The 25,300-nt window shown below is 35.7% G+C and overlaps 2 protein-coding genes across 2 annotated transcripts in view; both read right to left on the minus strand.

Moving 5' to 3' along the window:
• Positions 1-210: 210 nt before the first annotated feature.
• On the minus strand, positions 211-14,681 carry LOC6053273 (netrin-A). The gene is made up of 3 exons (XM_038266065.1): positions 14,603-14,681; positions 460-691; positions 211-358 (listed from the first exon to the last, which is right to left on the minus strand). Exons 1-3 carry the CDS (start codon positions 14,679-14,681, stop codon positions 211-213), a joined length of 459 nt encoding a protein of 152 aa, XP_038121993.1.
• LOC6052130 (netrin-B) overlaps positions 14,603-25,300 on the minus strand; it is a 124,072-nt gene continuing 113,374 nt past the window's right edge. The window contains 3 exon segments of the mRNA XM_038248237.1: positions 14,603-14,698; positions 14,786-14,935; positions 24,032-24,219. Of these exon segments, the coding sequence (XP_038104165.1) occupies positions 14,846-14,935; positions 24,032-24,219 (278 nt within the window). The 3' untranslated portion in view covers positions 14,603-14,698; positions 14,786-14,845.

A 25,300-nucleotide genomic window follows, 5' to 3' on the forward strand; every position in this document is an offset into this window, starting at 1 on the left:
TTCTTGCTTCGTTTACGCTTCTAACTGTGTGTGTGTGTGTGATAATATGCATGCATTCGCGTCCAGTCTTCCCACGCACCCCGCATTCGCTCTCATTCTCGCTCGTTCGCACTCTTACACAATTGACTTGCCTCTCGCCACTCGCGCGCTCTCTCGCGTTCTCTCTGCTGCTGCTGTTGACTTGTTTTCTGCTCTCTCCGATCTTCGGCTTTAATAACAAGAGCCGGAACCGGACTGCTGCTGGAACCGTCGTAACCGCCGGTTCCAGTCGTCCTTCCACTCGATGATGATCGTCTTCGGGCCCAGCGACAGCGTGTCCGGGCTCTGCTTCGCGTCCATGCCCAGTATTAGGTAAGATCTGATTGAGAGGAAGAAGAAAAAGAAGCGAGAATGATTTATTTAAATATTGACTTGGTAAATAATTTACTAAAGGCTAAGATAAAAAGAACAAAAACTAACTTGTTGATTTTAATACTCGGACACCGGCAGTCCAGGTTCTTGTTCGGCACGAGCAGTCCGACGGGGGACTTCCGCTGGCTGGCCGCCACCAGCGACGGGCTCGTGGACTTGAACACGGTCTGCACCTGCAGGTTGAAGCGGACCTCGTCCCGGGGCACGTACTGCTGCTGCTGCTGCTTCAATCCCCCGCCGCCAGAGGACGTGGTGCGACCGGTGACCTTTGCCATGATGGCTGATGGCGAGAGAAGAGTAGAACGCGAACGAAAAAAAAAAATGTTGGTTATTTTCAACCCGAAAATTTCACGAGAGAACTCTGAGAGTGGGGGAAAGAACGCAAAATTACCATAATCACGCTTGCAGAATTTATTCAGATTTAATCGTTTCGTGTCAAATCTACATTTGCCGCAATCTGGAAGGGAAAAAAGAGAAGAAAAAATGCAGATAAATACATTTGTGACATGCTGAGGGTGGTTATCAATTTAGAATTTTGAGAATACTTGAAAACAATTACGAATTAGTAAAGTCTTATTTCTAGTCGTTGAGAATGAATATTCAACAATTGGAATGTTCATAAAAAAACACTAAGTTAACAAACTCCAATGAACCACGAACCTCTTGAAAATCTGGAAAAAGCCTATAACTGAATTTGATCAACTATCTCTTGTCACAGATAGAATTATCCATTTAACTCCAGTGAACTTCTCAACCCACGAAAGTGAAAAATGTTAAAGAAAACCTATATCGAGCTTTCATCAAAATTTTAGCTGAGTACACCTCTAGTATCTCACAACTAAAAAAAAAACACAATAAATGTATGGATAGCCCCAAAATCTTGAAAAAAAATGCAGAAAATTTTATCTGCCTTTTGAAAATGTGTTTTGCATAAGTTTTATTTTAAAATTGCATAAAAACCATTTTTTTACATTTTATTAACTTTCAAATACATAAAACCGGTGCGCTTTATCATGAAAAAACGTTACGAAATCCACCCTTAGGTGGTTAGTGCGTTCCTCACATTTAGAGGGTAATGCTATCCAAAATATATACAAAAGTTCAATCAATTTGACTCAGAAAAGGTCTTTTGATTACCTGTCCAACGACAAGTCGCATGATAGATCCGGGCAACGTTTTCGTCAAAATATCTGAGATCCGGCCTCCAAAAAGTGCATGAATAACACTTAAGTGCCTATAACTTTTGATAGGGTTGTCAGATCTTCAATCTTCTTCGGGGGAAATGTCTTTCAAAAACCTTTCAAAAAATGTATAACATGACGGGGCTTCTTACAAAAATCACCCTTTTTTTAATCAACTTTTGTTAAAATCGTTTAAACTGAACTTTATAAGTTTCAACCGCGACTTATGGGACCCCAAGACGGATCGAATGAGACCAAAACGGTCTGAATCGGTTCAGTCAGTGCCGGGATAATCCAAATCCAGTGCACACAGCCATTTGCTCAGAATTTGATTCTGAGTCGATATGTGTACATGAAGGTGGATCTAGGAGGTCAAATATTTCAATTTCGTTTTTCAAGTAATTTTATAGCCTTTCCTTAGTGAGGCGAGGAAGGCAAAAAATCATCATTTTTAATTGCAAATTCAACATCACATCAGAAAATGAATTTAAATATTTTCTATGACATTTTTTTTGCAAAAATCATCATCTGTCAGATTCTACATCATTCTAAGCTAAATAGGGTCCGAAAGCTCTATGAGCAGTTCTCTCAGCTTTCGGTCATTCGATTTTTTTTTTGTATTTTTTAAATGATATGTAAAAATTCAAAAATCTGTATCTTTTGAAGGAATTTTCAACTTCATTTTTTGATGTAAAATAAAAATTCGAAATTCATCATCCCGGTATGAGAATCGAACTCACGACCTCTGGATTGGAAACCCAGCACGCCGCTAGTCGAAACCCATCCCCTACCGGCCAGTACTCCCAGTGAGCATATTTACTCCTTTAAGGGATCTGACTTTGCCGAGCCAGACAGGAATCTAACCCATCACCTTCCGCTTACAAGGCGAAACCCGTAACCTCACGGCCACGGAAGCTCGGCAAATTTGCAATCAAAAAGTACTTTAGTGAAATTTTGATAAAGTGCACCATTTTCAAGTTATAGCCATTTTTAGGTGACTTTTTGAAAATAGTCGCAATTTTTCATTTTGCCCACCTTTGAAAAAAATATTTTTGAAAAGCTGAGAAAATTCTCTATATTTTGCTTTATTGAACTTTGTTGATACGACCCTTAGTTGCTTAGATATTGCCATGCAAAGGTTTAATTACAGGAAAATTGATGTTTTCTAAGTCTCACCCAAGTCAGCAACTAATGGTCCAATTTACAATGTTAAAACATGAAGCATTCGTGAAATTTTCCGATATTTTCGAAAAAAATATATTTTCAAAATTTTTAAACCAAGACTAATATTTTAAAAGGGCGTAATATTAAAGATTTGAAAATATTTCTTTCGAAAAGATGTAAAAAGGACCATTGTACTAAAAAAAAAAGGCTCTATCGTTATGAACAATAATATCACAAATGCTTCATTTTAGGACCAAATTGAAAAAATAGTAGTTTGTGAAATTTTCTGCTGTTTTAACAAGAAAATAATTTCAAAATTCGAGGGTGAATTGGGCAACACTGGGAAAATCTTATTTTCCTGTTTTTTTTAACCCTTGCATGGCCATATCTCTTGCACTGCTGAGTCGGCAGCCAAAGGCCGTGTCAATAAAGTTAAAAAAGCTAAATGTAGGAATGCTCTTGTTGGGAAGTTTTTGCGTAAAACTTAATTTCAACATTTTTTTTTTAACAACAAAAATCAAAACTTGTTCAAAGATTTATTGCCTATTCTGGATTTTTTTAAATGATGGCATTTTTATCCTCTTAAACAAAACAAAATATTTAAACCTAGTGTTTTTTTTTTTTGAAAATTATTTTTTAGTATTTTGAGAAAATGGTGGGCTGTTTGGGTATGATTTCGAAAACTTCAGTTTTCCTGTTTCTATTTCTTTAAGTCGCTGTATCTCAGCAACCAGAGGTCCAATCTTCAATGTCTCTTAGACAATTTTATAGCAAAATCAAACTTTCGGTGGCTTTATCTTGAAAACGGAGCCCTTTATCAAGAAATCTGTAAAGTACTTTTCGATTGGAAATTCAATTTTACATAAAAAATTGAGTTAAAGTTTTTTTTTGGTATATCATTTCGACTTTTTCCAAAATCATTATTTTATCAAAAATTTATAACTCGGCGGCAGATTTTTTGACCATGTTTCTCTATGGCTCAAAAGTTGCGGATTTTTGTCCCCTAAAACATATAAAAAAATCTCGAAAATCAAAAAAACACGCATTGAGTGCATAATTGACAAAGGGTGGTCGTAAAAATATTCGGAGTGAAAAGTGATTTTTTTTGTGTGTGCCTTTTGTTTCGCATTTTTATCGTGTATTGTGTGCTGCGAGGAGAAGAGCGCAGTCTGATTTGCGATGCCTTTCCGTCGGATCGTGTTTTTTTCGCGTTCGTCGTCGGTGTGTTTTTCGTTTTTTTTTTTGCGTGCGTTTATGTGTGTAAAGGTGCGGCTGGCTCTGGTTGTCATCGATGACAATTGAGCCAGTCTGATTTGCGATGCCTTTCCGTCGGGTCGCAGGGTTTTTTCGCGTTCGTCGTCGGTGTGCAATAACAACAAAACCTTATCATACCATTTCAGCTCCAGAAACATCGTAACTCGTCGTTCGCTTCGTTAATCAGTACCCCACTAAACATCAATCATGTAAAACTCGTAAAAACATCTTAATTAAAAAGTCAGACTGTTAAATCCTTCATCATTTAATTACCAATAATTTTGGTTCTATCTTTCCACAGCCGGCTGTCTAAGATTAAACCATTTCAATTAAAAGTTAACAGCCGATAAACGGGAAATGTCTCATCCGCAGCATCCGATTGCTTGCCTTGAGAATAATACATAATACCTTTCAACAAACACTATGATTTTGGGTTGCATCATCATCTTCTATGATGAATCCTGACCAAGCACCCTATCCTACTTACCAACTTTCAGGTTCCTGGCGCTTGTGGGGTGTAAGCACAGAGTAAATCAGCTGCCCTAGTAGCAACCTGCGCTAACTAACATTCCCGTCCCTTAAAATCGAGATCTACAAACTGACATGGCGGGCGCCGTTGGTGGCCAATGACTGTTACCTATTCGCAACTGATCTAGTTTTAGCAATCATGGTGTTTTATCTTTTCGGCGCATTCATACATGCTGTTGATAAGGGAAACACCACTTGATTGTCGAAGCCTATGATCAGTAGAGCTGAAAGGATTTTACGGTCCTGTTCAGCAAAGGAGAAGGACAACCATGGGTGGTCTCTCATGCTCATGCTCCATGCTCGAAAATCAAAAAAACACGTATTTTGAGAAATTGAGTTTCAGTGAAAAAAAAGTTGATTAAAAAATCTGCATTTTTTTTTCCGTTGACCTATTTTTTTCTCAATAGTCCTCAACAATAACTACAAATTTGCCGAAGATACCAAGTTCATCAGAAGTTCACTCAAAAGTTACAGCTGTTTGAATATTTACGTACCATGTTTGTATGAACAGCAGCCAAAATTGTATGGAGACTTGTATGGGTGAACCAATGACACAAAATAGCTTATTTGGTCATAGGGAAGGCCCCCACAAAGTTTGAGCCAAATAAAAAAATACAAAAAACAAAAATGGTTGAAATCGGTCGATTTCGTAGAGAGTTGTTCATATTTTTTCCTTCCTCACTTTACTGAGGAAAGGCTATAAAATCACTCAAAAAATGAACTTCTCAATTAGACCTCCTAGACCCACCTTCATGTATACCTATCGACTCAGAATCAAATTCTGAGCAAATGTCTGTGTGTGTGGTGGGATGTTGATCAAAAAATTGTCACTCGATTATCTCGACATTGGCTGAACCGATTTTGTCCGTTTTGGCCTCATTCGATCCGTCTTGGGGTCCCATAAGTCGCTATTAAAAATTATGCAGTTTAGTTAAGTACTTCAATAGTTATGCTAAAAAAACGATTTTGACAAAAGTCCGGAAGATTGTAAAAAGGGTGTTTTTTGTAAGAAAACCCGTCTTGCTATACATTTTCAAAAAGGTATTCAAAAGAGCTTTCCAATGCGTCCAAAAAATTGAAAATCCGACAACCCTATCAAAAGTTATAAGCACTTAAGTGTTATTTACGCACTTTTTCGAGGCCGGATCTCAGATATTTTGATGAAAATGCTGTCCGGATCTCTCATGCGACCTATCGTTGGATAGGTATTCAAAAGACCTTTCTAACGCATCCAAAACATTGAAGATCTGACAACCCTATCAAAAGTTATAAGTACTTAAGTGTTATTTACGCACTTTTGCATTTTGGATAGCACTCTTTAAATGTGAGGAAGGCGCCAACCACCTAAGGGTGGATTAAGTAACGTTTTTTATGTAAGTGCCAAAAATATTCGTAATTACCTTTTGCACACGGTGGCGCTTTGTATTAGAATCGATGTTTGCGGACGTGCACGCAGGACACAGAACAGTGAGAACTAGTGAAAATGCCACACTTTCTTCTGATACATATTGAATAATCGCCATATTGAATAATGGTTGAAAATTTATACTCGTGCTTATACTTAAATTTCAATTGCTTTTTTTTGTCACCATTTTAAATATTATGAAAATCTTATTCTGCAAGCGTTTATCTTTTATTCAAAAGGTAATTTCAATCTCTGATAAGTGATTACCATTTAAGTTCCTAAGGTCACTTATACTCCCAATGCACAGTGGTCCAGATCGCAAAATCAAGTGGAAAACGGATTTTCCGAAAAATGGTGATGTTTTGGAGCTTTGGTGTCTTGAGAAGAGTTGTTGCAAATGAAAAGGAGCAACTTTTGGTTTGGTTGAAAATTAGGGTGGTTCACTATTACGGTGACTTTTTAGGAATATTTTTGGGAATTTTTTTGTCTTCTAAAAAGTTGTTGGGCTTGCCAATCCAAGCAACTTTGTCCAAGACACCAACATTTTATCTCGTAATCTACGCCTTCTATGGCCAAATTTATAGAAAGCATCTGAACAAACCTTCAAAAATCTGGTTTACGATCTGCGATCTGGACAACTGTGCAATGTCTAGAAAAAGGGTTATATTTTTTCTCAAATTCAACCTGATTTGGAATAAAAAACAAATCTTGAAAATTATGACTACGACTTATTTGCTTAATTCGATCCACCCTAGCCAAGCCAGAATAAAGAATTAAATATGCTAATCGAAAAGAATAACCCCTCTCCTCAGCGTTGACAGGCCACGGCCTCGATCTTCAAAAAATGGGACAACCCTCCTCGCCATCGGACACGAGGATGAAGCGCCTAATCGCTGTTGGGGGGTTTGGCGCGCTGCTCCTTGGACGGCCCAGCATGCAGCCTTCTGCTGCATAAAATACATAAACTTTAATAGTAGCATCAGCAGCTCCGCTAGCTGCTTTTGCAGACGGGTTGAACGCAATCTGAAATTCTAATCGGTGAGTTCTATCGGGCGATGTTGTGCAATTTCGGTGTGGCTTTGGAAACGGTTTCGAGGTGATTTAGGTCTTAATTTCAATCAGTTCAAAGTTGTTCTCTTGTACGGTTTCGGGAGAAGCGTTTTGCTGATGGGCTCGGAACGATTTGATTTAGTGCTGTTCCGAGGAAATTTTGTACTGATTACTTATTCTGGTTTGTTTTACTTTTCAACGCAGCGGATGAGGAATTTTATTCATATCCAGGGTTGTGCAATTTGAGATCCGATGCCGAGATTGGAGGTCTTTACTGAAGCAGAAACAATCAATTTGGCCGTATTGACCAATCACTTTGTGAGGTTTACGATAATCGAGAACGAGTATGACAATGTTGTTGCTTTGTCTGCGTTATCGAAAATGAGAAATCAGTTCGAAACTGGTATGGATAACCTTTAGCAACGCATTCAGAATCATTGGAGTACAATTACTGAAGATGTAATCGATTTCAATAGCAAATAGAAGATCTTAAACTTCTCATGACACATTCTCCGGCAATGTACACCTCAGGATGAAATTTTGAAAAGCGTGTATGAGCTGTTTGGATATTTTTCCTCGATTCTAGACTACTTGAAGCTTCAAAAATCATGAATTTCATTAATTGATCATTTGAATATCATTTTGTACAAGTTGGTTAACTTATGCATCAATTCGTGATAAAATCATCATTTTAATACATTTTTTTAAAACTCCTGGTTTTCAGCGAAAAAAAATCCAAAAATTATTTTTTTTTGGTTGCATTTTGTAGGTTTTTAGTTGTACTAAACGGGAATGTCATGGGTTTGCAGTTTATCTTAAGTTAAGTATTTTTTCAAACTAGTGTAAGTTTGCCATTTTATTGCGTTGCAACGTCATGAAAATGGGACATTTGTTTATGTCAACAAAAAACTAAACATTCAATCATTTTGATATTTCGGATGCTTTTTGTACTTGGAAAGAGCTTTCAAATGCAACCTAGAGCGACTTAATTGGTTGTCTAGATCCAAAGTTACAACAGGTTTAAGTTTGCGTTGCAACGTCACGAAATTTTAACCCTCTACAACCCAACCCCGCCTCTAGACGGGCTTCGATTTAAAAAAATCGCCAAAAATCCATTTTTCAACCAATTTTTGATCTTCAAAAAGCATTGGAAAGAAGAACTTTTAAAATTTTGGAAAATTTTAGGGTTGAAAGTTTGACTTGTTTTATGTGACTTTGCCAATGTTTTTAAAAATGTAATTTTTTTAGGGGTAAACTTTGGCTGTGTTTTTTACTAACATTTCCTATACTTTTAGTAAAAAGAAGTATGCAGTAATTTTTCTAGTGCCCCAGACTATGCCTCTACGCATTTATTTACATTTTAAATGATAATGGTTCCATTTTATAGCAGAAAATGTGAAAAACATGCAAAAAATTGAAAAAGTTACTGTAAAAACATGAAAAAATTAGATAGGCAAAAGTAGAGTAGGCCAAATACTACCAAAAACAAACATAAACTAAACAAGATAAATGCAAATTAAAATACTAAAAATGAAACAAGAAAAACATAAAACAAGAGAAGTAAAGTTTTTCGTAGAACAAAAGTTGCTCAAAATGACCTCCTGAACATGGGAAAAATAAAAATTTTCGAAAAAAAAATTGGGCAGTAGAGGGTTAAATCATATTGGTCACATGGCAAAAAAGGTGTATGCGTAGTTGGTTGTTGAAGATAAAAGGGTACTAAATATTATATATTTGTTATATAATGTTTCCGAGCATATTTACAGAAGAATTGTACATGGGTCATTCACAAATTCCGTCATATAAGTTTGATGCAACTCGAAAAAAAAAGTATTTTATGAAACTTGTTGAACAAATCAAAATAGACCAATGTTCACAAGGGGGAAAATTCTAAAACTTTCAAAAAAGTAATCACGTGGTTACTGGATGGCCCCTTTATGATAAACTGATTTACGTGAGGGTTCATTCGAATACAACGCAATGATTTTTTTTATCCCACACCCTTATGTAAGTCAAATTACAGTGAAACTCATTAAACAATAAAAATCACGTGTTTCGATTGTTTTTTTTTTTTACAAACTTTTGTCACTCTGTTGTTGGACGAACCCTTACTTAAATAAGTTGTATGCAACGTTTTGTTGTTCACAATTAAAAATGTTATGTTGCGCAGTTAAACAGTTATATTATTTCCTCAAATTTAATTTAAAAAGCACAAAAGTCAACAAAATAAGTTACGTTGTTTGCAGATCACCCCTTAGGGGCCATGAACAAACGATATGGGCACTTTATTTATAAATTCAAAATAAGCCCTCCTGAAAACTTGAAGCTCCTCACCTTCCTTCTAAAACTTCCACGTGTTTTGTAAGTTTCCCAAAACCATTAAAATATTAAGGGAGCGTTCTTGCATTACGTAACAAAACATTTATATTTTTAGACCCCCTCCACCCCCTGGAAAAACATTTCCGATACACTTTTTTTGTATAAATCCTCGAACCCTCCTCCCTCCCCCTTGATATTACGCCGTTACGTAATGCATGGACGACCCGTTACATGGATAGAGGACGAGAGAGGGGGGGGGGGTTTCCTTCGTGATAATGGAATAATACAAAAAAAAATATTTTGAAAACCCTTTGGAAAACTTCGTAAATCGTACTGCAACTGTGAAAGCAGAATAGGGGGAGGGGGAGGGGGATCTAACATGGGCAGGCCAATCAATTCACATGTCCTTGTACTGTCTACTAATGTCTTATAATTTGTATTTGTATTTGTATTTTATTTTTCAACAATATACCGAAGGTACAACCTTTTTTGTATACATTGACTTAAATGATAAGGACCTTATGTTTCATTAAAATTAATTAAATTAATCAAATCTTAACCTACAGTTGTTTTTTTTATCTTTCCCAGTTCCTGAGGGGAACACCCTTGAAGAGTATCGGGGCCGGCATTTACAAAGCGGATTCAGTGGCAGTTTCAATCTCAACTTTATGTTAACATGTTAAGGTTAATGTTAACATTCCATAGGTCGCCTCCCTAAGGTGTCGTGATAAGGTCCAGTTTGTGACGATACACTACCTTCCCTTTACTAAGCAATCGATTCCAGAAGGGAAAAAAAGATCACCAGTTGTGTTGGTTCGAGCCGGGATTTGAACCCCGATCTACCGCTTACGAGGCGGAAGCGTTACCACTGGGCTACGTGGCTCGGTCCTACAGTTGTTCAGCCTAACAAAAACTATGATTTATTTTGAAACTATAATTTCGTGACATTGTAACGCAACGAAAAACCCTGTTTTCAAAAACAGAGCGTTGCAACGTCACGAAATGTAGGCGGTCTTCAAAAATCGAGGTTTAATTTTTTCGAAAAAAAACTAATGATTGCATTCGATTTGTTGGCCAATTTTAAACTAAAAATTGAAGAAGAACTCCAAATTTGCCGTTTAACAGAGCAGAGTTAAGAGGCAGTATTTGTAAATATTGCTCGGTTTGTTCTAGAGGTCGTATCGAGGTGCTCCGATTTGGATGAAACTTTCAGCGTTTGTTTGTCTATGCATGAGATGAACTCATGCCAAATATGAGCCCTCTACGACAAAGGGAAGTGGGGTAAAACGGGCTTCGAATTTTGAGGTCGAAAAAACCTAAAAAATCTTAAAATTGCTCGCATTTCCGTAAAACTTCATCAATTCCAACTCTCTTAGATGCATTCGAAAGGTCTTTTGAAGCACTTCAAAATGTGCCTTAGACATCCAGGATTGGTTTGACTTTTTCTCTTAGCTTTTGCAAATTACTGTCAAAAATGGATTTTTTTAAAACCTTAATATCTTTTCCAACAGCCTCCAACACCCATACTCCCACAGGTCAAAAGATAGGTAATTTCATGCACTATAACCCTTTGGTATTAACTTTTGGCCAATCGCAGTTTTTCTCATAGTTTTTCAATTTTTCTAGAACAAACAATTTACAACGTTAGTTTTTGCCTTGTAGGCTTCCATAGCGGCACTTTTTGGTCTCAATTTTATCATATTCGGAATCCTCGGACAACTTCACGTAAGTTAGAAGTATTGGAGTTGTAATTTTGATTTAAAAAATAATTAAATTAAACATTTTTGAAAAAAGAAATAGATCTTATATACTATGTGGTCTATACGTCAAATGCTGTATCAAGTAGGCGAAACCCTGTTTTACCCCTTATCTAACAAATTGTTAAAAATATTTTAATTCATTCTAAATGGCAATGATTCCAATCAAATTTACAACTCCAATACTTCTAATTTACGTAAAATTGTCCGAGGAATCCGAATATGACAAATTGAGACCAAAAATGACGCTATGGCGACCTACAGGGAAAAACTAACGTTGTAAAATATTTGTTATAGAAAAATCAAAAAACTATGAGAAAAACTGCAATTGGCCAAAAAGTTAATACCGTAGGCTTATAGTCCATGAAATTACCTATCTGTTAACCTATAGGAGTATGGGTGTTTGAGGCTGTTGGAAAAAGATATTAAGGTTTTAAAAAAATCAATTTTTGACAGCAATTTGCAAAAGCTAAGAGAAAAAGTCCAACCAATCCTGGATGTCTATGGCACATTTAGAAGTGCTTCAAAAGACCTTTTGAATGCATCTAAGAGAGTTGGAATTGATGATTTTTTGCGGAAATGCGAGCAATTTTAAGATTTTTTATGTTTTTTCGACCTCAAACTTCAAAGCCCGTTTTACCCCACTTCCCGTTGTCGTAGAGGGCTCATATTTGGCACGAGTTCATCTTATGTATAGACAAACAAACGCTGAAAGTTTCATCCAAATCGGAGCACCTCGATACGACCTGTTACACATTGGTGAAAAACTCGCTCTTAATGGCGAAACATGAATTGGGTCAGGATTGAGAAAAAGTCACGCGTTGCAACGTCACGCTACATAGCCCCCTCTCAAATATAGAATATTCGCTTAAAATAATTTTTCATTATTGTTTCTTATAGGAAATTTAATGTACTTTCCGAATCTGTAATAACATATGTACCTTTTCAATGTAATTTTTGAGTTACAGCTGAAATACTGAAAAAAGAAAAGTCAAAGCGTTGCAACGTCACGGCGGAATGTGTCATATGTAATTTTACATCGAAAATTTAAAAAAATGCATAAGCGTGACGAAAGTTTTGTCTTTTTCAAAGTTTATTTTTTCGAAAAGGCATAAATTACATAAAACTAAATTAAACTTTTCTGCACCATCTCAGCATTCTATTTTTTATTTGTCCTTAAATCTTGAAACATAATCTTAATTAAGCATTATTTTTAGATGTTTCAATTCAAGTGAAAATGAAAAAAAAGTATTCAAAACTGGTCAGGAGAATCCATAGCCCAAATAATTAGACACGTATTTTTTATTCAACCATTAGGGTGGTTCCGAAAATTGATTTTTAAGTAGAATGACCATCGCTCAAACACTTGAGTGGGGCGCCTAAAGTTTATTAGCAGACAAAACATGAATATTTTCGATGGACTTTTACCATTTTTGAGTTTGTTTTGTGGAATTAAAAAGTTTCATGCGGCTTTTTCAAAGGTCTTCGGGGTTTCAAAGGCTAGGTTTTTCAGTCTTCATACTATTTTTCCTCCAAAGTTTGTTTCCTTGAATAGAATTTGTTTTGCCAGTTTTTTTTTTAATTTCAATTTTTGGAACTATTCTAACTTGGCATGAAACACTCTAAAAATCAAATAAAAAAATTATAAATGTCTAACCATTTGGCAAAGAAATCTTCTGACATATTTTGAGCCATTTTAAAATTTTAAGAGCGAGTTTTTTACCAATGTGTAACAGGTCGTATCGAGGTGCTCTGATTTGGATGAAACTTTCAGCGTTTGTTTGTCTATACATGCCATGTATAGATGTGCCGTAGGCTTATAGTCCATATAATTACCTATCTTTTGACCTATGGAAGTATGGGTGTTGGAGGCTGTTGCAAAAAGATATTAAGGTTTTAAAAAAATCAATTTTTAACAGTAATTTGCAAAAGCTATGAGAAAAAGTCAAACCGATGCTGGATGTCTATGGCCCATTTTGAAGTGCTTCAAAAGACCTTTCAAATGCATCTAGGAAAATTGGAATTGATGAAGTTCCCTTTGTCGTAGAGGGCTCACATTTGGCATGAGTTCATCTCATGTATAGACAAACAAACGCTGAAAGTTTCATCCAAATCGGAGCACCTCGATACGACCTCTAGAACAAACCGAGCAGAATTTACAAATACTGCCTCTTAAGAAAAAAAAATCAGTTCTTTTGAAAAAGCCCAATAAACCAAATTTTATTTTCATGCATTCTGGGTGTTTTAAAAACCACCATAAGTAAAGAATATTCAAAAACACTCAAAAGCTAAAAATGGGTTGAAATTTTGTTTAATATTCATAACTCTTTTAAAATCCTGAATGAACTGAAAATACTTGAAAAATTAAATTAACAAATCAACTTTTTTATAATTTTGTTCAATTAAGATTTTATTGCTAATTAACCGAATAGAAATTCCAATACATCTAGACAACAAGACAATGGCAGTCAATTTGTGCGATTTTTTTTTTTCTTAAAATAAATTCAGTCAAAATCAATTGCTCAAAATATTCCGAACAGGTTCGCTATTATCGCTGCTACCAATTACAATCCATCACTCCGCACGAATTTATTCATTGGAAAACTTTCCCCCTCTCGCCAAATCACTCGATCAATTCTAATCCTGCACACCGCGCCCCCGAATCGCTTGACGCTTTCTGAAGTAGGAACATTTCCTCATCATTTCTGACTTTGCAAGTTTGCGTTCTTCTGTTTCATTTTTTCTTCTAGCCTTGAGCGCGCGAGATTGATTAATGGACTCCCGTCCGGGGGCAAAAAAACCTGACACGTTAGCAACATGTGCGAGCAGATTGGCCAGCCCTTGGACTCTCCTGGAACGTGGGCTATCGCTCAAAATGGGGGGAGGTAAAAAGTTTCGCTTTTCATTTCTTTAGGCACTGCAAAAAAACAAAGAATTTTCTTTTTTGAACAGGGTAAACACAACACAGCTAAAAAAGTAGTAATCCAGCTACGTGTAAAAGTGCTGGGTGTAAAAAAAATTGCATTATTTTATGCAATTTTATGTAATTTTACACCCAGAAATATGTAGCCCATCAGTATGGGAAACCTAATTGACCGAAATGTCATGCTCATATATGCGTTTATCCTAACAGATTTTCATCGGTCTGATGGCCGAGTGGGCTAAGGCGCCAGTCCTTACTGTTGGTGCTGGGTTTGAATCCCGTCGGTTGCAATTTTTGTTTTGTGTTTGTAAAAATGGTACATGCAGTGTGTAATATTAAGTGTTTATTTTGACGAAGGTGATGTACATGCTTTTGCATGCGATTTTACCATCGGATTTTTTGCTGTGAAAGTTAAGGGAAAACTTCAACTTTGACCGTTTTGTACCAACAAGTGAAGTGAAAAACTCCCGAAGGCTTCCGGTCGTGGCGAACTGTTAGACAGATGAATGATGATCTGACCAGAAAGAAAGGAAAAAAACGATGGCGCCGGAAGTCCCGACCCGTCCAGGGATTCAGGGAAACCCGCACAAGGAAATTAATTACTACTCACTTTCTTTGGTGCTTTCGCTGGCATCTGGATCGTACTGGTACTGGTCTGGTGCGGTGTTCTGCGCCTGGTGGTTGACCATGGTAACGCGAGGGATTTCTGGAGGAAAAAAGATGAGTGTGCGGTTAGAATATGAAGAGTCAGCTATTTCAAACTCAAAAATAACGATTTAAACTTGACACTCACTGATACACGGCGCGATGTGGGACCGACTCTGCTGGTATCCGCGGGCACACCGGTTGCAGGTCAACCCGGTGACGCCCTCCTTGCAGGTGCACTGGCCCGACGTGTGGTTACAGTTCTTGCCCGACGATCCAATTGGGTGACAGTCGCAAGCTGGAATAGAGTAAAAACAGAAAGCAAAAATTAGTTTAAGGTTAGATTTCAAAGAAGCGTGCCCACTCTTCCGGAAGAAAGTGCTCAAATTTGCCAACATTTCCGCAACTGGTTTACCCCCCCAGGAAAGTGCGCTCCAATTTCCTTTAATTAAAACCAACTACCCTGGCTCGCACCAGGTATCGTGTTCTGGTTCCATTTTTGCAGTGGGGCTTAGCGTTTGCGTTGTTGCCACCAACAAATGGATGGATGGGTTCTGTCTAGCACTTTATGTCGGAGCGAGTTCCAGCTCTTCGAGGGGAAAAATGGCTGTGGAACACGAAACGCCATAAAAAGCACACCTCCAGTCAGCTGGATGCGTCACACTCGGTGAAATTTAAAGCTCTCATTAGTGTCAAGTGGGGTGGGGTTGCTCTTGAAAGCATGAGTTTGAAAAAAACTAATCCAATCCACCTATGTGGTTGGGGCCTTCTTCACTCATTACCAACAATGGCTGTACACAAATTTCATCTATTTTTTAGATCCAGAATAAAAAAAGTACATCAATATCACTTAAGTAGCCATATCTCGAGACAGGGTTGCCAGATCTTCAATGTTTTGGACTCGTTGGAAAGGTCTTTTAATAACCTAACCAACGATGGGTCGGATGATGGACCTGGACATAGTTTACATACATTTAAGTGAGTTCTGGATATATGTAAAAACATATTTTTATACATAACTTTTGAACTACTTATCGAAACTTCAATCTGTTTAAAACTCGATCTACATTCGACCCTAAACCAAGTCGAATGCAACAGGTTCGGGTCAAATCGGTTCAGCCAGTGCCAAGAAACATGAGCTAGTTTGTTGGTCACATACATACATACACACACACATACACACAGACATTTGTTCAGTTTTCGATTCTGAGTCGATATTTATGCATGAAGGTGGGTCTACGACGTTTTTATACAAAGTTCATTTTTAGAGCAGGATTATAGCCTTACCTCAGTGAGGAAGGCAAAACAAAGACAAAAAAAATATATAAAGCAATCTTGACTTTTTGTCATTGCACGGAAAGGAGTTCCATCTGAAATTTTACAATTCTTCTTTTACAATTTTTAGCTGGCTTGAAATTGGTGAAACAGTGATGTTTTTGGTTGAATAAGCTAAAATTACGATAAAAATTTACCAACTTGGGATCGGTCGAATAGCTAACCCTGATTTCCGATTTGCTTTCCATAACTGACAGCCCAATTCAAAATGACAGGAAAGATTTTACCGAAATAAATGGTGTTTCAGCACAAGTTTTCGTACTTTTTACCGAAAAACTAGCTAGAACCGGCAGCATCGATTTTTTGCCGGATCCGAACGAGCAGGGCACCTAATGCCTTTTAAAGCACATAAAAAATAGTGTTGAATTATGTTTAATTAAGTTGATTAGAATTAAATAAAGTTAAGACAAGTATGTATACTGCCGTTCTACGCATATTTGTCCCATGTTCAGAAAAGTGCAACTGAGAAAAACGCGATTGAAATTTTCCGATCGATTTCTGTTTTCTACGCATAATTGTCCCGTGGGTTCCTACTAGCCCTATTTGTCCCTAATCGCCCCAGTTAGCAGTTTATCTCCCTTATTTGTGATTCTCTTGCTGTATAACAGGTAAACGAGACATAATGCTTAGTAAAACTAACGATTCCGTATAAGAAAATACTTCGTGGGACAATTATGCAAAGAAGTTCAAAGAGACTTGGTGTTGTTTTTAATGAGTTTCCGAACAAAGCACCAGATTTTATGTGTTTTTCTTAAAGTTCACATCAAACTAAACTTAAAAATGTCATAAAATCAAAATCGTCGAAAATTGACATGGAACAATTATGCGTAGAACGGCAGTATAAACACAGAAAAAAAATCAAGGTAATATTTCATCTGAAAACGGGTACCTACACCTTTACTGTCTGAAAAAATGTGTAATTTTACCTCTGAAAATGTGTAATTTTACCACTATTCTGGTGTAATGTCGCATTTTCAGTCTAAATTGAATTAAAATTACATCATAAAAGAGGTAATATTCAACCTTCTAAAATTACACCTTCCCAATTTACTCTTTTTTTTTGCTGGGCAGCAGTGCCATATGAAAATTAAAGAAAAAAAAAAACAAAAGTGCTTCGATTTGGCTCAACATTTTTCTGGGGGTTCCTTGGCCAAAATAATTACACCCGTATTTTTGTTTGGCCGTTAGGGTGGCCTACACCGTGTTAGGGTGATCCGAAAAATGGCCACTTTCGTCGATTTTCACAAAAACCACTTTTTTCAAAAAATCATAACTTCACTCCATTTCAACCAATTTTAGCTGTCTTGGGCGCAAAAAAAAAGATGATAAGTTTGACTTCCAAGAAAAAATAATGTGGAGTTTCTAAAATCTAGCCTAACATTTGAAAAAGTCTTATGAAAACATCAAATGCCATTTGGACGGTGTTTGGACCAAAGAGCCTATATCTGAAAATATTTTTAACAGATTTCTCGGACAAAACGGAAAATTGACCAAAATTATGGTATTGGGTACCAAAATTTTCGTTATTGTAATGCGCAAGACTTTTTCAAATATTAGGCTAGATTTTTGAAACTCCACATTATTTTTTCTTGGAAGTCTAACTTATCATCTTTTATTTGCGTCCAAGACAGCTAAAATCGGTTGAAATGGAGCGAAGTTATGATTTTTTGAAAAAAAAGGTTTTTGAGAAAATCGACGAAAATGGCATTCCTAATGGCCAAACAAAAAAATACGGGTCTAATTATTTTGGCCAAGGAACCCCCAGAAAAATTTTGAGCCAAATCGAAGCACTTTTATTTTTTTTTCTTTAACTTTCATATGGCACTGCTGTATAAATGAATTAACTTAAGTTTAATTACGTTAAATTGTGTTGAATGAATTTTAATTAAGTTTAAACAGTTAAACCAATTTCAGTTATGTAAAATAAATAAAAATAAAAATTAAATAACTAAAATATGGTTAAATTGAGATTTTTTTCGAATTCAGTAAATTTCAGTTAATTTGATTTAATTTGATAAAATTTATTCAAAATAAAATTTATTTATGAAATTTAGATAAATTTAGTGAAATTTAGTTAAATTCAATAAAATATAGAAAAATTAAGTTATATTCAGTTAAATATAAAAAAAATTAGTTAATTCAATTCATTTTTGTTAAATTGAGTTGAATTTTGCTGAAATTGAATTAAATAAAGTTGTATGAAGTTAAATTAAATAAAATTAAGTAAAATTAAGTAAAATTATTTAAAATAAATTATAAATTAAGTAAAATGATTTAAAATTATTTAAAATTATTTAAAATTATTTAAAATTATTTAAAATTATTTAAAATTATTTAAAATTATTTAAAATTATTTAAAATTATTTAAAATTAATTAAAATTTTACAAAATATGGTTAAATTACGTTAAATTCAGTAAAAATATGTTAAAAAAATTAAAATAAAGATTAATTAAGTTAACATAAGTTTAGTTAAGTTCAAATAAGATTAAATAAGAAAAGCTTAATCAAGCAAAACAATGAAGATGGAACAAAGCCGAAGTGTAAACAAACAGTCTCTCCTACTTACGCCAGTGGATGTTAACATTAGGAACGAGCAGTACAGACTCTTTGTTTACACTTCGGTTTTGGCCCATTCACATTGTTTTGATTGAAATGTGGTTTAGTTGAATTTAGGCTTCATTATTTTGTTATTTAATTAAATTTAAATTAATTTGGTAAAATTCGATAAACTTAAACTATTTTAAATAAAACAAGACTGGATTTTTTTTTGAAAAGGACCAATAAACCAAATTTTCAGTTTTTGCTTTTTGGGTGTTTTTAATACCCCTGACTCAATGCGGTTCTAAAAACACCCAAAAAGCAAAAACTGGAAATTTGGTTTATTGGACCTTTTCAAAAAAAAAACTCCAGAAGTTAAGTTTAGTGAAATTTAAAAAAATAACATGAACTCATATAAATTGAGTTAAATTCGGTTAAATTAAATTAAATAAGGTCAAACCAAGTTCAATTAAATTGAATTAAGTTAAAAAAAAGTTGAAATAACTTACAACAACTAAAATTAACTTTAATTAAGTTAAATTATGTTAAAATCAGTTTGATAAAATTTCTAAAGTTGCATTTTCAGCCTCTCTTACAAACGTTCTTACAAACGGTGCACTAAGTACATTAGCGTGACAGCCAAAAGTTTTAGTTAAATTAGATTAATTAAGTTAACTTAAGTTTATTTTTGTTCACATAAGTTATTTTAAGTCAAGTTGAGTAAAATTAGATTAAGCTAAATGAAGTTAGTTAAATTAAGCTGTACAAAGTTCAATTAGGTTGAATTAAATTAAATTTAGAAAAATTAATTTCTTTTCAGTTTAATTAAAAAAAATTAGTTAATATAATCAAGATAAATTAGGTTCTTTTCAGTTAAACTTAATTGACAGGTTTAATTTAGTTCCATTAAGCTGAACGAATTTTAAATGAGTAAAATGTATTTTGTTGTTATTTTGATTTTGATTTTGATTTTTTTTGTATTTTTGTATTTTTGTATTTTTGTATTTTTGTATTTTTGTATTTTTGTATTTTTGTATTTTTGTATTTTTGTTTTTTTGTATTTTTGTATTTTTGTATTTTTGTATTTTTGTATTTTTGTATTTTTGTATTTTTGTATTTTTGTATTTTGTATTTTTGTATTTTTGTATTTTTGTATTTTTGTATTTTTGTATTTTTGTATTTTTGTATTTTTGTATTTTTGTATTTTTGTATTTTTGTATTTTTGTATTTTTGTATTTTTGTATTTTTGTATTTTTGTATTTTTGTATTTTTGTATTTTTGTATTTTTACACTAGTGGTTGGTACTAGCAATGGTGACCGACAGCTATACAGTCAACGTCGTTTTCGTTTCTTCACTTCTTCACTTTTTCAGAGCTACCCTAACTCCAACATCTGAGAACTCTGCAAATTCCCTTGACTTCCACCAGTTGCAAACAAAATCATTTCTTCAGCTTTCTAGTAAAACGTCAACTTTACCAAGCTCAGCAAGACGTCGTCGTCGTCTTTCTACCTGCCCTAACTAGTGCCACTTGAGTCAGTCAGTCAGTGCACGGTGTGTAAGAGACCATCATCATTGGGTTGCATAAAGGGACTCTCCACCCTTTTTGTTTTCAGCGCTGTTGTCACTGTAGTCTCCGTTGGTTCCATTCATAAAATGGGGAGCGTAAGAGTTTGTGTGGGAGGTTGTTTTTCCTGTTTTTTTTTCTAGTGATACTGAAACTTTATGACAGAATCACGTAGTCTTGTGGGCGTTGGTGTTAAAGATTAAAGTTAAAAATTACTTAAAGGTTGTTAGTAAACAAACTTAATACGACGAAGCTAGAAACTAGCTACCAGAAAAAATGACAATGAAGGCGTTAGACTGAAGGCTAATGTCCAAAATTAAGGTCCTAATGTCCTAATGTCCAAAGTAATTTACCATAACGTAGGACTGTAGTATTTTGAACATAGGGGTAAAGGTCGGACAGTTTGAACATTTTAACCCTTATGTAAATCATCAGTCTGTTGTCTGATGTCCAAAAATTGGGTCCTTTGTCTTAATGTCCTAATGTCCAACAATATAGTTATTTACCATAACGTAAAACAATCGTATTTTGGTCATATATTTTGAAGTTGGGCAGTTTGGCATTTTACCCTAATGTCCAACATCAAGCTGTTGTCTAATTTCCACAAATAAGGTTCTCTGTCCTAATGTCCAACGTCAATATTTCATACCTGACTCAAGGTTCATCCCAAAATCTCTCCTCTAATCAGGCTCTAAACTTGACTTTGAATTTTCGCCATCTGCCATCCTCTTCATAGTTCCATCACTGCGCCGTTTTTCAACCCACTCACACGTCATCCTCATTTGCAACCAAGTCATGAAGCAGGGTATGCCTTACAAATCTGGTCTCGTCCCGTTCTGCGATCCCGTTGGGAGTTCCCACCCGGGGAAACGCGTCGCCACTGCAACCAGATGTTGGACAGGTTTAGTTCAACCAACCGCAACTCCGGAGTCATTCCGGCGAATTAAAAGACTGGGAAGGTGGACGGGACAACAAAACCGCAAGACCCCGGCATCAACAACTCAACCCCCATTCCTTCATTCCGTCGTTGTTGTGCTGTCTTGTCGCAGACGCCATTTTGTGCAGCACACAGATTCCCAAAATTCGATTTCAATCCTGAGATATTCAATAAAAACCGAAAAAAAAACTCCGTGCATTGTTGTCACTCTTCATAACAAAAGAAGTTTCAATCTTGTCATGCTATCTTGACACACCCTGAAAATTGATGCAAGTGCGACCACTTGCCCAAAGGATTTCAAATTGGTCAACCAAACAAAACGTGTTTATTATTGTTTACGTTGCGTGCTCTATTTTTTTTTGTTTACTCAAGGTCAAACATTGAAATCTGGGAACGTCGAAAAGCGACACGTGTGACAAGATAGCACGACAGCGTCGACGTGTCAATTCGGACTACTAGAGACTTGCCAGACGAAATGTCTACGCTCGTGCAAAGGTTGGATGTGTGAGGAAGAGGGGAAAGCAGTCACGCGAGGGAGCAGGTCGAACAGGTCGTCTGGAACGTGTCTGGGTCTGGAGTGTCTTGTTGGGGGTGCTTTTTAATTAGAGGTTAATTGGAATTTGATGAAAATTGTTGTGTTTCCTCACATTGGAGCTGAAAACACGAGCCGTGTTGTTGAAATTACAATTTTGGTGAAATTTTCTGAAACATTTGATCGGTAAGCGATCGTTCTTTTATGACGTAACGCAACAAAAATGATTTTTGGACCACTCCCCCTCTCATAACGAAATGTCCATACTAATTTAAAAATAAATATTTGGAGCGTTACACGACCTTTGGGGATCAGGGGAAAACTAGTTTTTATTTTAATTTTATCAAAACTGTGATTGTAATCAGCTAAAAACATTTTTAGGAGCGTTTATGAACATTTTTAACATGACTAAGTTCGTTTTAAAACATTTTAAATTTTAGTGATTCATTAATGTACAGCACCACAAAAAGTTTTTTTTCGCAAAAAAATCGTCAAAACTTAGATTTTTTGAAAACTAACAATTGCAACCCAACTACTTCCAATTACTTTTTCATAAAAATGTTTAAATTATGGATTAAAAACTCACGATACATTTTTTTATGCCACCCCTTCAATCTCAACCAGAGCCGATGGACATTTTTTTTTAAATAATGGCATTTGCCTTAATATTGATTAATAAAGAAATGCACGATTTTCTGCTAATTACTGATCAATTATGGTATTTCTCGATTAAACATAGAATTATTCGAATATACTGAAATTACAGATTACTTGCTCAAAATCCGAGAGATTCCAGATCAGCAACTATTTTGTTACGGTGCTGGAAATTACTTACATGAAAATTAACAGGCAATGAACGGATTAAAAAAGGTTTGTCAAGATTATTTTTCGACAGTTTAATTTTTATTTTGATATTGTTTTCTGTAATATGTTTTCGTAAAAAACACTAGTTACTAGAATAATCAAAAATTACTTGGGTTACTCTGGCATTACTTGCTAAAACTGTGACCTAAATAGTGACCTGTCTGACACGTTGCTGGGAACCCCTTGACCGAAACAAAAATAAATTATTTCGACAACATAAACATAAACAAATACAGAAATACTTCCGAAATAAGAATACATTATTTGAAAGCATGAAGCAAATCGCAGAAATGCTACAGAAGCAATGATATTAAGCAATAGATATTAAATATTTTTCTTTAAAAATTCAAAGAATTCTTCAAAACATGTTTGAGTAGAAACTTTATCTCAAAGTACCGTCATCAGGGGCGAATCGGGACTACAGCCTGAATAGGGACAGCAGGTTTTAGAGCACTTAAAAGCTTGAAATTTGAAAACGATGCACTATATTTGTTGATCTGTGTCTGTTCTATCCGTTAACAATCAAAAATATTTAGTTCAGGCTGACGTTTAGTAAAAAGTGTCAATCCCCGCCAAGCTTTTCACCGACGTGATATGAGAAAATCAATGATAAAACATTTGAAAACATCCACCAAATTGTAATATTAACAATATGGCTTGTGACTGTACAGACTGGTCCATAAAAAAAACAAACCAATGTAGTGAATGATGGATGAAATATTTCAACAGGCAATTCTAGCAGCGAATATAATATTTAAATTTGTTAGAAAAAAAGTCGAATAACGTCTTTTGCGTATTCATTGACGACTTATTTCAACAGTTAAGTTTGACAGCACAGAATAAATTGCATTTTGGGAAATTTAGGCAGTTCTCATAACTCGTTTTCAAGAAGTTAGTAGATTTTCTTGAAATAAATCGTAAGCCTCGAACTGTCAAAAATCTACCAAATCATCTACCATATTGATCACGCAATAACTGGGGCAGGAAAGTATGTACCGGTTTTTACCGCAATCAATTTTTGACAGTTCGACGCCAACGAAATATTTCAAGAAAATCTATCGCTGTAAATCAAAATCATTTCAACAATACAACTTGGGTTTGAGATTGAACCATACAAATTTCTAAAATTTTGAACAGAAAAAAAAGTTGAATTTTTGAATGTTGCAAATTTGATAGGTTGAATATTACCTCTTTTTTGAGTAATATTACATAAAAAATGTATAAAAATGCGAACCTGATGAATATTTATCAAAAACTGATGAAAATTCATCATTTTCTGGGGTGAAATTAATCATTTTTTCAGACACAATATCTGTCACCATTTCCTGATGAATATTACCATCATTTTTTTCTGTGTGTATGACCCATTCTCACCTCTTAGACCCAATGTCACCCCCGATGACGATAGTTAAGCATTCACCGCGATCAATTTTTGACAGACTCCAACGAATTATTTCAAGAAAATCTACCGCAGTTGATCAAAGTCAATCAAACAATGTCATACAAAATTGAACTGTAAGTTCTAAAATGTCGTCATCGTCGTTTTATATCGATTTAAATCTCTAAATATAAAAGGAAACATTTCAACTACCTCATTTAAAAAAAAATCTCCCAAAACTTACGTTTGCACGCCTTCTTGTGCGTAATCTGCTTCGACGGGTCCTTGTAGAAGCCCTCGCGGCAGTAGTGACAGTGCCGGCCGGTCGTGTCGTGCCGGCACTCGATGCAAACCCGCCGGAAACCCGCCCGGACAGCTTGTACAGTTCCAGATTGAAGCGACACTTGCGCGCATGGCCGTTGCAGTTGCACACTGTGAAATGAAACAGAGAGAGAGAGGGAGAAAAAATCAGAAAAATGCCAGGAATTAATTGCTTATTTATTGGTTTGGCAGCTTGCCCAAATTGGGACCGCGGTGGCCATCCTTGGCGGAGGAGCCGGGCGAGGACAAGTTGGCCCCGCGGGAAATGTGCGCGAGACCCTTTTACGGTGATTGATTTCGTGGTAATTGCACGTGATAAAATTACAATTCTCGTGTGTTCGGAGCTCGCTGTTTTGTCGCTGAGATCTGTGCTCCATGAGAAGGTCGGCGGCATTCAACGAAGATATCAGCAATTTGTCGTCACGAGCAGCAAAACTCGCGCAACGCACAGCACGCGGTCTGCCGTAGTTCAGAGCGGTAGGGGAGATTTGGCTCGGTTGAGCAGATTTTGACACTTGACTCTTGACTCTTGACTCTTGACTCTTGACTCTTGACTCTTGACTCTTGACTCTTGACTCTTGACTCTTGACTCTTGACTCTTGACTCTTGACTCTTGACTCTTGACTCTTGACTCTTGACTCTTGACTCTTGACTCTTGAATCGGAATCTCGACTCTTGACTCTTGACTTGACTCTTGACTCTTGACTCTTGACTCTTGACTCTTGACTCTTGACTCTTGACTCTTGACTCTTGACTCTTGACTCTTGACTCTTGACTCTTGACTCTTGACTCTTGACTCTTGACTCTTGACTCTTGACTCTTGACTCTTGACTCTTGACTCTTGACTCTTGACTCTTGATTCTTTGCTCTTTGCTCTTTGCTCTTTGCACTTTGCACTTTGCACTTTGCACTTTGCTCTTTGCTCTTTGCTCTTTGCTCTTTGCTCTTTGCGCTTTGCGCTTTGCTCTTTGCTCTTTGCTCTTTGCTCTTTGCTCTTTGCTCTTTGCTCTTTTCTCTTTTCTCTTTGCTCTTTGCTCTTTTCTCTTTGCTCTTTGCTCTTTGCCTTTGCTTATTGCTCTTTACTGTTTGCTCTTTGCTCTTTGCTCTTTACTGTTTGCTCTTTGCTCTTTGCTCTTTCCTGTTTGCTGTTTGCTCGAGCAAACTTTTGAACGAAAAGAGAGTTAAATAAGGT

Source organism: Culex quinquefasciatus, chromosome 1 (genome assembly GCF_015732765.1).
Source record: "Culex quinquefasciatus strain JHB chromosome 1, VPISU_Cqui_1.0_pri_paternal, whole genome shotgun sequence".
NCBI classification, from domain to species: Eukaryota; Metazoa; Arthropoda; class Insecta; order Diptera; family Culicidae; genus Culex; species Culex quinquefasciatus.

Coding starts and splice junctions, on each gene's coding strand:
- LOC6053273 (XM_038266065.1), bottom strand. CDS start 14,681: ATGGTCAACCACCAGGCGCAGAACACCGCACCAGACCAGTACCAGTAC. Junction 692..14,602: donor CAGCGAAAGCACCAAAGAAA/GTGAGTAGTAAT, acceptor TCTCGCCATCAG/CCATCATGGCAAAGGTCACC. Junction 359..459: donor CCGAGTATTAAAATCAACAA/GTTAGTTTTTGT, acceptor CCTCTCAATCAG/ATCTTACCTAATACTGGGCA.